This window comes from Pongo abelii, chromosome 22 (genome assembly GCF_028885655.2).
Source record: "Pongo abelii isolate AG06213 chromosome 22, NHGRI_mPonAbe1-v2.0_pri, whole genome shotgun sequence".
In the NCBI taxonomy this organism is placed as follows: Eukaryota; Metazoa; Chordata; class Mammalia; order Primates; family Hominidae; genus Pongo; species Pongo abelii.
The window spans coordinates 54,924,211-54,938,015 of NC_072007.2; the positions used below are offsets into that span (position 1 = coordinate 54,924,211).

General features: G+C 45.5%; 2 protein-coding genes across 4 annotated transcripts in view; both read right to left on the bottom strand.

The window, feature by feature from the left end:
* The window catches only part of TSPEAR (thrombospondin type laminin G domain and EAR repeats), a 73,424-nt gene that overhangs the window by 39,810 nt on the left and 19,809 nt on the right, over positions 1 to 13,805 (bottom strand). The window lies entirely within an intron of this gene.
* LOC100443006 (keratin-associated protein 10-1) lies at positions 4,005 to 5,235 on the bottom strand. Of its 3 annotated transcripts, none has more exons than XM_009234024.4 (2): positions 4,856 to 5,191; positions 4,328 to 4,759 (listed from the first exon to the last, which is right to left on the bottom strand). In XM_009234024.4, the coding sequence occupies exons 1-2, from the start codon at positions 5,189 to 5,191 to the stop codon at positions 4,328 to 4,330; spliced, it is 768 nt and encodes a 255-aa protein (XP_009232299.3). The 3 variants fall into 3 exon arrangements, with proteins under 3 accessions (XP_024095081.2, XP_009232299.3, XP_024095082.1); XM_024239314.2 differs by having other exon boundaries at positions 4,328 to 4,606; positions 4,847 to 5,191; XM_024239313.3 differs by having other exon boundaries at positions 4,005 to 5,235.

Consider the following 13,805-nt stretch of genomic DNA (forward strand, 5'->3'; position numbering starts at 1 on the left):
TGTTCCGCTTATATGAGGTCACTAGACTGGTCAGATTCACAGAGACAAAAGGTAGAATGGTGGGTGCCAGGGCTGGGGGGTGATGGGGAGTGAGTGTTTAATGGGTGTGGAGTTTCAATATTGGGAGATGAAGAAGTTCTGGGGATGGACGGTGGTGATGGCTACACAACAACATGAATGTCCTGAATGCCACTGACTGTACCCTTAAAAATAGTTTCGATGGTAAATTTTACATTATGTGTATTTTACCGCAATTAAAAAACAAGAACGTATACAAATGTGGTGTCCACCAAGACCTCAGAGCTTTTTGGCTTCCTTTCCAATTTGGGTTATGTGAAACAAAGCACTTGATTATACTTATTTCCAATTTAGATTCCATTAATTCCTAGCCCAACACAATTAAAGAATTGAAAGTGATTAAGCCTGAAAGGTAAAGCAGGTGTGAAAACAGTTAGAGAGCATGCAGTCACGTGCGGCCAGACCATGTTTCAGTCGACAGTGGACAGCATAGGGGATGGTGGTCCTATAAGATTATAACACTGACTTTTTACTGTATCTTATCTGTGTTTAGAAACACAAATACACTGTTTGTACACTGCGACTGCCTGCAGTATTCACACAGTAGCGTGCTGTAAGTAGCTGCTCACTGTAACCTCTGCCTCCCAGGTTCAAGCAATTTTCCTGACTCAGCCTCCGAAGTAGCTGGGATTACAGGTGCATGCCACCACACCCAGCTAATTTTGTGTTTTTAGTAGCGATGGGGTTTCACCATGTTAGCCAGGCTGGTCTCAAACTCCTGACCTCAGGTGATCCGCCCGCTTCAGCCTCCCAAAGTGCTGGGATTACAGATAAAGCAAAGTTTTGAGCTTTAAGACCAGAAGGATCAATTTCTATGTTTATCAAAAAAAAAAAAAAAAAAAAAAAAACTATCTATGGGGCTATTAGGGCTTTTTCCATTGGAAGTGGACTTTCTGTTCTGTCCAACTTTGTTTCCACTCCAAGCTCCTTACCCTCAGGTTGGGAGACAGAGGGACTCTTCTGTGGAAGGAAGCCCTGGTGGCTCCGACTCAAGAGCTCACAGTGGCCAGAGTCCAGCCCTGTCAGGCTTCCTCCTGCAGCCGCTTGTGTTCCATGGCTGATGGAGAGGAGGGACCTGCCCAGCTGCAGTGGCTGTTCACACTCTGGCCCCCTTTCCAGGCGGTGCTGGGCTTCTCCCATCCTCAGGCTGCTGCTCCTGCCAGTGCTCCCCTGGGCGTCCTCCTGTACAGACCTCAGCAACACTGGCTTCTGGGCCTGGTTCCTACCCACTCGCATTTTGGGCCCTTGGGTGATATCTTGCCGTTAAGTTCTGTCCTAAATGGAACCCTTGGGTTTTTCTCTTTCTATCTGATAATTCTGTCTGTTTCTATTTGGGATTTAGGGAGATTTAGAAACTATGCCTCAGGTAGCACCATGTCTCTAGGATCCACTCCTCCCCCTCAAAACAATCCTTGATTCTAGTAAATGAAAATTCATAGCAAAAAGGAAATAGAAAAACTTGGTTTAAAAATAAAAGGTTTCTACTTAAACCCCACAGCAAACACCGTGTGTAGTGGTGAACGTTTGACGCTTTCTCATGAAAGTCAGGAACAAACAAGGATTCTTTTAATTTTATTCAGCATCATCTTGGGTGTTCAAAGTAATGTTGCCACAGGAAAAACAATAGAAATGGGAGTTTTAAAGATTGGAAATGAGAAGTTAAATTCTCCTTATTTTCAAATGATGAGCTCATCTACATAGAAAATTCCAAGAAATTCAATGACAAACCGTAAGAACTAATAAGACAACTTGCAAAGGAAAGGAGCTAAACATATGGTTTGATATGAAGACAATATATATGTGAATAATTTATATAGACATATATATAAGATTTATATACTAAGACAACGTAATAGAAAGCTGTTCCCCATTCACACTAGTAAAACATCCCTATGAAATACCTAGAATTTAATCCAAAGAGGAATATTTTAGACCTATAGAAGAAAATGATAGAATTCTAAATGGAACTATTGTACTATGTAACTGCAAGGCAAGACGAGATGAACAATTATAGTTTCCTGCAAGGCAAGATGAGATGAACAATTATAATTTCCTCCTACATATTTAAAAGCTCAATGCAATCCCAATCAAAATTATAGTAGTTTAAAAAATACTTGAAAAGCTTTCTAAAATTAATCGAGAACAAGCTAGAACCAACGTTTTTAGAAAATAAGATAGTGGCACCTTCCTTATGAGCTGTTAGTTTCCTCCTACATATTTAAAAGCTCAATGTAATCCCAATCAAAATTATAGCAGTTTAAAAAATACTTGAAAAGCTTTCTAAAATTAATTGAGAACAAGCTAGAACCAACATTTTTAGAAAATAAGATAGTGGCACCTTCCTTATGAGCTGTTAGGATATATTACGAAGCTGAATAACATGGATAGAACATCTGGAATGGGTGCAAGGATAGATCAAGAGATTAATAGAACAAAATACAAAATACGGATTTCAGAAGCAGACTATACAAACACTTCTATCAGATGAAAGAGATGTTTCAAATGGGAGATGGAGAGAATAAACTAACTTTAAAAAAGGACTGTTGGCTATTGGTGGAAGAGAAAAATTAATACGTCATACCTCACACAAGTCATATCAGCAAATGGGGCAAAAAGTTAAATCTAAGCAATAACAGTGAAACCAATATCAGCAAAATTAGGCCTGTTTCCAATCTCGGGGAGTGTGCTTTATAGAAGCAATGATGGGTTGGAAATATTTGGAGTGCATATGATGGACAGAGGATCCCCAGCCCTAAATCCACAAGAAAAATACACATAGCATGATAGAAAATGGGCTAGGAATGTGAACAGGAAACAGTGTGGACGGCCGTGCACTTAGGCCATAGTGGGTTCCCAGCAGCCATCAGTGTGGAGGGCAGGGAGCTGAGAGCAGATCAGGCTGAGCCGGGGTCACACGGGGTCCCCCAGCCACTGAGGGCCCTGGGCAGCAACCACGCAGGCCCCGCCCGCCCCCAGGCTCCATCTCACTTTCTGTGGCATTTCTGTGCCTGTTCTGACCACAGCCACAGCAGCACCACGTCCATCAGGCTGCGGCCGGCCTGGCTGTGGGGTGACTGCAGCATCCCAGGGGCGGGCAATCCCATCAGTTTTTTGGTCTCTGCAGCTGGCCTGGAGGAGCTTGTCTCACAGTCTGAGGACTGACGGCTCTGCGCCCACCCAGGGTGGTGGAGCCCCATGCGCTGCCTGATCTTACCACTGTCCCCGCTGACGGCCTTTCCCACAGGACATCACAGGCAGCTCATGCTCCCCGCGTGGACCAAGCCTTAGAGAGATGAGAGTGTCGCTGACTGTGTGCCCACATCGGCATCATCTGTGGGAACCCAGGCTCCTCATCCCTACACCTCTGTGGAACCTGCTGCCCCCAGAGGAGAACCTGGGCAGCGCCCGGGTTTTGGGGAATACTGTGCATCCGTCTGTCCACTCCATGATGCTTTTGTTCCCATTGAGTCCCTTTTCTCCTGTGCAGGTGCAGCAGGCCCTCACTCTCCCCTTGCGTTGCTGCTAAATGGGCAGAACCCTCGGGCGGGCGGCACACAGGGAGGGTGACCAGGCCTGGAGGCTGCAGTGCCCGGACCCCAGACCAGCTTCCTGGAAGGTGACCCTGCAGGGTGGGCTCTCCCAGGTGAGAGGGTGGGTGGGACGGTCCTGGGGCCTGGAGGGCCCCACAGCCCAGGGCACGACAGTGAATGACCAGGCTCAAGAAGACCCGGGCACAGGGGCTGAGCTGGGACTGAGCCTTCCTGAGAGTGACCGTGAGTCCCACCTGGTGACCCCCTGGAGGAGTTAGGCCACTGTCCCCTGTGACTTCTAGGTTAAGTAACTCACCCCTAGAAACAATCATGGCTGGAGGAGACCAATGTCAGCTCAAAACCATGTGTCCCCCAGGAGAACAACAGAAAAGAGAATCAGGTGACCAAGGAGAGTTTATTGGGGAGCAGGAGGAGGTGCTGACAGGTTCAAGTCGAGGCCAAGTGACCCAGAGCAGAGAAGCTGGGAGGGAGGACACGGGACCCAGCAGGCAGGTGGGTACCTGCTGGGAGGCAGGAGCTGGGGAGCTGCAAGGATGGAGACTCCTGGGAGCAAGGAGGGGGAGGTCACCTCAGCAAAGGGGAGACATGGGGACCCGTCCTAGGTGGGGGCAGCCACCTAACCCAGGTCAGGAACTGAGCCCAGCTGGCCCAGGGGAGCATGCACATCAGCAGCTGGACTCCTGGCCTGAGCAGAGGGCTCAGCAGGCCGGGCGGGAGCACACAGGGTGGCAGAGGAGGGACATGCAGGAGGCCGGACGGCAGCAGCTGGCCTGGCAGGAGGAGGCAGGGGCACAGCAGGAGGAGACAGACACGCAGCAGGCAGGCCTGCATACAGGGCGGCAGAGGAGGGACACGGAGGAGGAGGGTCTGCAGCAGGAGGTGGTGCAGCAAGCCGGCTGGCAGCTAGACTGCTGGCAGCATGAAGTGGAAGCCCCAGAGCAGACAGGCACACAGCAGACGGGTTTGCAGCAGACAGGCTTGCAACGGACGGGCACATAGCAGGCCTGCTGGCAGGGGGATGAGATGCTGCAAGCTGGCTGGCAGCTAGACTGCTGGCAGCATGAAGAGGAATCCTCAGAGCAGGTGGGCACATAGCACACGGGCTTGCAGCAAACAGGCACAGAGCAGGACTGCTGGCAGGAGGAAGAGGCACAGTAAGTTGGCTGGCAGCTAGACTGCTGGCAGCATGAAGAGGAATCCTTAGAGCAGATGGGCACGCAGCACACAGGCTTGCAGCAGACGGGCTTGCAACAGACGGGCACGCAGCAGGTCTGCTGGCAGGGGGAGGAGGTGCAGCAAACCGGCTGGCAGCTAGACTGCTGGCAGCACGAGGGCGTGCAGGAGCTGGTGCAGCCTGACTGGCAGGGGCTGGGCTCACAGGCTGCCTGGCAGCAGGGGCTAGACACACAGCTCACTGGGGTGCAGACCAGGGTCAGGCAGGGGGCCGGGGCGCAGCAGCTGAGGGCGCAGCAGGGGGGCTCACAGCAGCTCTCTGGGCAATTGTCCACCTGCCAGGAGTCAGAGCAAGTGCTGGAGCAGACGGACATGGTAGACGCGGCCATGCTGGGGTGGGGAGGAGGTGAGCTGGGGGAGGTGTGTGTGAGTGTGGGAGTGAGTGAGTGTGGGAGTCAGTGTGTGTGTGAGTGTGTGAGTGAGTGTGTGAGCTTCGTGGGGCTCTCAGGCTTTTATACCCCTCCTGGCCTTGTTGTTCCAGGGCCCACAGCTTCCCCTTCCTGGTTGCTGAGAGGTGGCGTCTGTCATGACTAAGGATGTTTGTTTGCCTGTGATGTGGCCCAGCTCATAAATCTCCTGTCATGTCTGGGCTGTAGCCTGTCCCATGTGGATCCCTGGGGGCAAGAGTGGAGGTGGACCTGGTCCCAGCACCCCACCAGTGCAGCCTGGGTTGTAAGAAGGGGGCTGTGGAGGCAGGGGTGGCCCTTCAGCCTTATGCAAAGTGTGGCATGCCAAGGCAAGAGCCGTCCCACTCACGATTGTGGGGACATCTCCTCCCTAAAGCGGGTCCTCACTGAAGAGGCAGAAGCAGCTGGTAGAAGCACAGGATCACTGGAGCAGCCGGAGGGAAGGTGCAGCAGTGGCCAGTGAGCCCCACAGTGGTGGCACTGCACATTCCTTCCCCCATCCCCATCACTGGAGGAGTTAGAGCCCCAAACAGGGAGAAGGGGAGCAAGGAAGGAGAGGCCATGCCCCTCCCCACGGCCTTCCCAGAGGCTCACTCAGACGTTTGTGTGGGAACGCTGGGGATAGGACTGGGTTTCGGACAGGAAAGAAAAGTTTTGAACTGGCCCATGGATTTGGTTCTGCTCTTAAAGGCCATAGCTTTGTGATGTGCTTCAATCATAGATGACTCAAGTCTCATTATCAATATTTCTTAATTTTTTTTTTTTTTTATACAAAATGGGGTCTCAAGTGATCCCTCCTGCCTTGGCCAAAGTACTGGGATTGCAGGCGTGAGCCCTGTGCCTGGCCATCATCGGTATTTTTGCACCACGTGTCTTCCCTGTTCCTGTTCATTGTCCTTGCTGTCCTCAGCTTCCTTTCTTCAAACGTAAGCTGCGTGTGAGCAGGGAGTGTGTTTGTCTTGTTCACCACTCAAAGGCCTAAAATCATGCCTGGCCCAAGGAAGAGCCTTTATAAAAATGGACTGAAATAATAAACTTTTTTGGAGAAATTATTGAAGAGTAATTTTGAGTTCTGAAAATGATTCCATTGTGCCACCTTTTTCTTATGCTGTATAAAATGCTCTGTCAAGTTCTCCTTTCATGTGTGGGGAACTGGCTTACATCAGACTGGCCATCTAGCTGAGAAAAATTAGGAAATCTGGTTTACAAACAAAATCTCTGTTCAAAGGGTCTGGGAGGTATCAAGACAGCTGAGACTTGAGTGAGTGAATCCGCATTAGAGAGAAAGTGCACAGAAGTGAGTCCAATATTCCTTGTGGATTTTCTTATTGAGGCATTTACCAATTTACAGACCACAGCCAAGAGGCCGAGAGGCTGATCAGCTGAGCAGAGCTTTTAGTAGTCTCATGGAATTAGAAGAAAAAAACCACAGAGTTCAGGACCTGACAAGGTAGAGGGATTCTAGTAAAAAAACTCTAGGCTTTCAGTTGGAAATGCTGAATGTAAGTGAAGGGCTACTCCCTAGGAGGAAGGAAAAACCAGAAAGAATGAAGCCTATCTTTAAATCAGCTTGTATTGAACTCACATGATCTGCCTGTAGCCTAACTGCCTCCCAGAAACAAAAGTGATCTCTTCTGGAGACAGCAGCATCAACAGAGGCTCAAATCATCTTATAAATTTTCATAAAGTCCTTCATTCAGTCAAAAAATTACTAGGGATACTAGAAGACAAGACCAACTGACCAAAAGACCAAGAGGAAAAAAACAAACAAGAGAAACAGATCTGCAGGAGATCTAGATATTAGAATTGTGAAACTGGAGTTTAAAGTAATGCTGATTAACTTGCTCAAGAAAATAGAGAACAAATGGAGAATTTCAGTGTCAAACTGGATTTATTAAATGGAATCAAACAGAAATTCTGGAAACGAAGAACACAATAGCTGAAATTAAGAACTAGGTAGCTTAGCTTTACAACATATAGACAAAACCAAAGAGAAGATTAGTAAAGGAAGGGAGATGAGGAAATTTCAAGCCTGAATACAGAGATGGGAAAGAAAAGAGGGAAATAAAGAAAGTGGAGCAATAAACATGCCTATATTTTGTGAAAATTTATGGGAAAAATGATTGAAATCCTACAAGGAGAGGAGTAAAACAGGGGTAGTAAAATATTTGAAGATATGATGGACAAGAACTTTAACCTGATGAAATGCATAGATGCAAAGAGCATTTAAGAATCTTTAGGCCAGGCATGATGGCTCACACCTGTAATACCAGCACTCTGGGAGGCCAAGGTGGCCCTGGTTGAAGACCAGCCAGGACAATATAGCAAAACCCAATCTCTACAAAAAATATAAAAAATTGGCCCACTTTGGTGGTACATTTGTAGTCCCAGCTACTCAAGAGGCTAAGGAGGAGGATCACTTGAGCCTGGGAGGCAGAGGCTGCAGTGAGCCAAGATTGCACCATTGCACTCTAACCTGGGCAACAGAAGGAGACCTGTGAAAAAGAAAAAGAAAAGAAAAAAGAAAAAGAAAAAAAGGAACCCTCCAAACCAAGAATCTTTAGCAAGTGAACACAAAGAAAACCACACCTGGGCACATTGGGGTTGAAATCCAAAGACAGAAAAATTTAAAAACAGCCAGAGGAAAACAAGACATATTACCTTCAAAGAAGCAACAATAACATTTACAGGTGACTTCTCAGTAGAAATGATGAAAGGCAGAGGACAATGGAATGATATATTTACTGTCTGAAAGAAAAGAAGCACAAAGCTAGAATTCTATACCTGGGAAGAAGATTCCCCCAAATGAGAACAGAATAATGACATCCTCTGGATACCGAGAGGATGTGTCACCAGCAGGATCTGCACTACAGAAAATACTAAAGGAAACATTAGGTAGAACAAAAACAAGCACAGATGAAAGCAAGAAGTTGATAAGGAAATGAAGTGTAACAAAAGAAGAACACATGGGGAAAATCTAAATGAATGTTGACTGTATAAAATGTAAGTTGTAAAATATTTATAGAAATAAAATACATGGCAAGAACACAAAATTCAGGAGGGGCTACATGGAGTTAAAGTAGCTTAAGCACACTGCACCATCTGAAAAATAATATAAGGTCTAATTTACATTAGACTTTAACAAGTCATGGATTCATGTTATAATCTCCGCTATAATAATAAAGGAATATACAACTCACTAGGAAGAAGATGCATGTACTCGGCCGAATCATGCCTCCCCAAAAGTTGTCTCCATCCAGAACCTCACAATATGACCTTATATGGAAATAAGGTATTTGCAGATATAATTAGTTAAGTCATACGGGATCATAGTGAACCTTAAATCCAATGTCTAATGTCTTTACCAGAGAAAGGAGAAGGATGTTCAGACATACACACAAAGGGAAGATGATATGACAACAGAGGCAAAGATTGGAGTGAAGATAGAAGCCAAGGGACCCCAAGGTTTGCTGGGTGCCACCAGAAGCTAGAAAGAGCAAGGACAGATTCTCCCTTGGAGCTCAGAGAAAGCATGACCCTGTGGAAACCTTTATTTCAGGTGCCCGGCCCTAAGAACTGTGAGAGAATAATTTTCCATTGTTTCCAGTTACACCTTTGGTGTAATTAGCTATGGTAGCACTAGGAACCAATACGATGAAGGAATAAAAAAACTTAAAACACTCAATCCAAAAGCAGTAAAACAAGGAGATAAAAGGGAGTAGATTCCTTGCATAAGCAAAAACTACAGTGAGATGGGAGGTTTAAACTCAAACGTATCAGCAAAGCCCCACATTCTTGCCAGTCCTGCACATCAGATGTATCGTTGCTTTAGTCAACACAGCTGTATAGAGTTCACTGGGGTTTAAATTTGCACTGTCGTGGTGATCCATGATGTGAAACATGTTTTCATGTGTTTATTTGCCATCCATATTTGTTCTTTAGTGAAGGGTCTATTTAAGTCATATATTATATGGCAAAATACTAAACACTGTGGGATTCTGTAGATGTGATATTATGGCAATAGTAATCATAATAAGACAAAAAAAATCAGTGCCTATTAGGGGCTAGGGTGGGGATGTGGAATGACTACAAAGGGGCATGAGGGAAATTTATGGGATGATGAGAGGAGTCTATGTATTGATGGTGTTGGTGGAGACACAACTGTCTATATTTGTCAAGACACAGAATCCAAGAAAAGGAAAAGTCCCAAATATATCATATTGATTAAATGAATCTAAGATTAAAAGCCATTCTACAAAGCAAGCTATGGACCCAAAGACTTTCACCACAGAATGCTCTCAAATAATTGGGAGAGAAATAATGCTAGGCTTAAATTTCTCAGCTTGTTTTATTAGGCCATCATAATTTTCCAGACCTTAGGAAGTGGGACCTGTCTAGTGAGAGCAACTAAGGAATGCTCTGTGCTGCCTGGGGGGGCCACATGGATGTTACCTGGGGACATGATGTCCTGGCTTGGGAGGAGCCAGCCACAGGCCAGGAGAATGGCCAGGAAAGGAGGCTAATGAGGAAGCCACTGTCATGCAGAAGCTAGAGCAGACTGATCAGCAGGGGCTGGGCCCACAGGATGTTATGCATTGATGAAAGTGAATCTGTCAAGAAGATATACCAATTGTAAATATATACATATCTAATATCAGATCACCAAAGTATGTGAAACAAAAATGGACAGACATGAAGAAAGAAATAGACAGTTCTGGTTCTAAAATAAGAGTTAGAGACATCAATGAGCCATTCTCTGTAATTAAAAAAAAAAAGAGGCCGGGCACAGTGGCTCACGCCTGTAATCCCAGCACTTTGGGAGGCTGAGGTGGGCGGATCACAAGGTCAGGAGATTGAGACCATCCTGGCTAACATGGTGAAACCCCCTCTCTACTAAAAATACAAAAATTAGCTGGGCGTGGTGGTGGGCGCCTGTAGTCCCAGCTACTTGGGAGGCTGAGGCAGGAGAATGGCGTGAACCTGGGAGGTGGAGCTTGCAGTGAGCCGAGGCCACTGCACTCCAGCTTGGGTGACAGAGCAAGACTCTGTCTCAAAAAAAAAAAAAAAAATTAATTAATTAATTAATTAAAAAAAGAATTAAATTGACATTCAGTAAAGAAATAGAGGACTTGAAGAACCCCCTAAAGAGGTCTAACATAGATGCAGAAACACCCAACCCAACAACAGCAGACAACACACTCTTCTCAAGTTCACATGGAACAGTTGCCATATTAGACTATACCTTAGGCCACAAAACTAGTCTTAATAATTTAAAATGATCAAACTCATACAAACTATCTTCTCTGATTATAATGGAAAGAAACTAGAAAATAACAGAAGAAAAACTGGAATTCACAAATATGTGTATATTAAATTACACACTCTCAAACAACCAGAGTCAAAAGAGAAACTCAAAGAGAAGATAGAAAATACTTTGAGATGAATGAAAAAAGCAAACCAAAACTTATGAGATGCAGTGAAAGCAGTATATAGAGGGAAATTGATAACTGAATGCTTACATTTTTTAAAAAATAGAAAGATCTCAAATCATTAATCTAACTTTATACCTTAAGGAACTAGAAAAAGAAGAGCAAACTGAATCCAAATGTAGCAGAAGGTAAAAAATAAAGACTAGAGCACAGAAAAATGGAATAGAAAGTAGAAAATCAGTAGAATCAATGAACCCCAAAGTTGGTTCTTTGAGAAGAGCAACAGATTTGACAAATCTTTATCTGTCTAGATCTTTATCCAGACAAATATTTATCTAGATTAAAAGATGACAGATTCAAATAATTAAAATCATAAATGAAAATGGGAATATCACTACTGACCTTGCATTAATAAAAAGGATTATAAGGAATACTATGAAAATTTGTACACCAACAAATTAGATAACTAATATGTAATGGAGGAATTCTTATAAACACACAAACTACCACCATGGCTACTTTTCCTTCATATGGCTCCAGGTTACTGTCTAGTACCCTTTTATTTCAGCCTGAATTAGCATTTCTTGTAAGGCAAGTCTATTGGCAATGAGCTCTTTCAGGTTTTATTTACCTTGAAATGAATCACTTTCTCTTCAGAGGCTCGCTCTGTCGCCCAGGCTGGAGTGCAGTGGAGTGATCCCTGCTCACTGCAAGCTCTGCCTCCCGGGTTCCTGCCATTCTCCTGCCTCAGCCTCCTGAGTAGCTGGGACTACAGGCTCCTGCCACCAGGCCCGGCTAATTTTTTGTATTTTTAGTAGAGATGGGGTTTCACCGTGTTAGCCAGGATGGTCTCAATCTCCTGACCTCGTGATCCACCTGCCTTGGCCTCCCAAAGTGCTGGGATTACAGGGATGAGCCACTGTGCCCGGCCCCTCTTTCATTTTTGAAGGATAATTTTGTCAGATGCTGATGTCTTTTTGGTTGTTGGCTTCCCCTGCCCCTGTACCCCAAGACAGCATGTGAAATATGTCATCCCAATGCCTCTGGCCTCCATGGTTTCTGATGAGAAATCTGCTGTTAGTCTTCTGTCCAGCAGCTTTCTAGATTCTGTTTTGATTTTTGAGAATTTGATTACACTGTGTTTTTGTGTGATTCTCTTTGAGTTTATTCTACTTGGGGTTCACTGAGTGGCTTGAATGTGTAGATTGATATGTCTTCTCAATTTGGGAAGTTTTGGCCATTATTTCTTCAATTATTTTTTCTGCTCCCCCAGTCTCCCCTCCATCTGGAAATCCAGTTAAGTGTGTTGGTATGCTTGATGGTGTCCCACAGGTCTTCTAAGATTTGTGCATTTTTCTCCATTCTCACATCTACTCCCCTTTGTCTCAGCTACTCCTCAGACTAGAGTATGCTAATTCATCTGTCTTTATGTTCACTAATTCTTCCACCTGATAAAATCTGCTGTTGAAACCCTATCATGAATTATTTATTTCAGTTGTTGTAATTTTCAATTCCAGATTTTCTGTTCGGTTTCTTTTTAAAGTTCCTATCTCTTTATTGATATTCTCTATTTGGTGAGGCATCATTCTCCTGGTTTATCTTAATTCTTTGTCTGTGATTTTATTTAGTTTTTTGAACATGTTTAAGAGAGTTGATTGAAAGGCTTTATCTAGTAAGTCCAATTCTGGGCTTCCTCAGGAAGATTTTCCATTAATTGCTTTCCCCCCACAAGTAGCTCATATTTCTTCCTGCTTTGTCTGGTGAAAACCAGACAGTGACTATTACAATGGGATATTTCTGGGTATGAGGTTCTCCTCCCTCTGCGCAGTTTGCTGTTGCTGATTGTTGTGGATTGTGGTTGTTTTTGCTTGTTTATGTCAAGTTAAAAAATAATTTCTTCATCATGTATGCTCACTTTCTATTAGCTTGGTGCTAAGACAGTAATTTGACAGAGAGTTCCTTAAACCCCTGGAATCAAAAAATTGTTTTTCTTCAGGGTTTGTAGCTGGGCTCTGTATGTTGGGCTACGCCTTCAGCACTCGGCTGGGGAGTTTGTGACTCTGCCTTCCCCTTCACTTCCTGCTTGCACCTTCCCTTCATGCTTGCTCAGAGCCTGAAGTTCAGCCAGAGGTGAGCACTGAGAGCTTCTCAGGTCTTTTCTGAGCTGGTGCCCCATCATGGGCATGCGTGGGGGCCTTCTGGACTCCCAAGAATAAGTGGGATCTCCCAACTCCCTTATTCCTCAAAGCATGTCATCTTCCAGCTTTTCCTCCCGGGCTTTTTGGGCGTGCCCAGTGTTTTCTGGCAGATATCTTTGGCCCCAGGTGGCATTGACTGTTTAATGTTCTGACAAAGCCTCGGTGTAGCTGCTCTCTGCCTTGAGTCTGAGTTGGTGAAATAAGGCAAGCCCTGTGTGTTAGTCCTTCAGGGATCCGCCAGACAGGTCGAAACAGACAACTGCACTGCCTTGCAAACAAGGTCCCCTCTGCTTCCCTGGCAGCAGCACCCCACACTAGGAACTCCAGCTGCTGTCTTCCTGACTGTCATCCAGCTGGGGAGGGGGGATGGGGCAAGGGGAAGTTAAAATCCACAAGGTTCTATTGAGTTGTGCTGCTTTCTCTTGATTATGTGTCCCCTTGTCTGCTGCAAACCTTCAAGTATTTTCCAGAGTTCAGATAAAATTGAACTCCAGCCCCCTTTGTTGGGGTGGGTGGGTGGACGGCAGGTGGGGACGGGAAGGTCTTGGGGAAGCAATGGTGGAGGAAGCCCAGGACAGTGTGGGACCACGTCCAAACCGGAGGGTGGGAGAACACATGAACACGTGAACACGTGAACACGAGTGCAGATGGAGCCAGACAGTTTCAAACAGGACTGAACAAATCCGAGAGTAGACTCCTAGAAATACAACTGCAGAGCCAGGGGACGCTGGCCGGGGGCTGGCCGGGGGCGGTGGGTTTATTTAGGTTTTGCCAGTTTCTGATGTTCCGTGGAGGGACAGGCCCTCACAGTTCCCTGCTGCACCATTTCCTCTGACATCGGTATTCACAGGCACAATTAGGGACCATCTTTGGAGGGCATTTCTCAGTATCTCTATGAATTCGAAATCC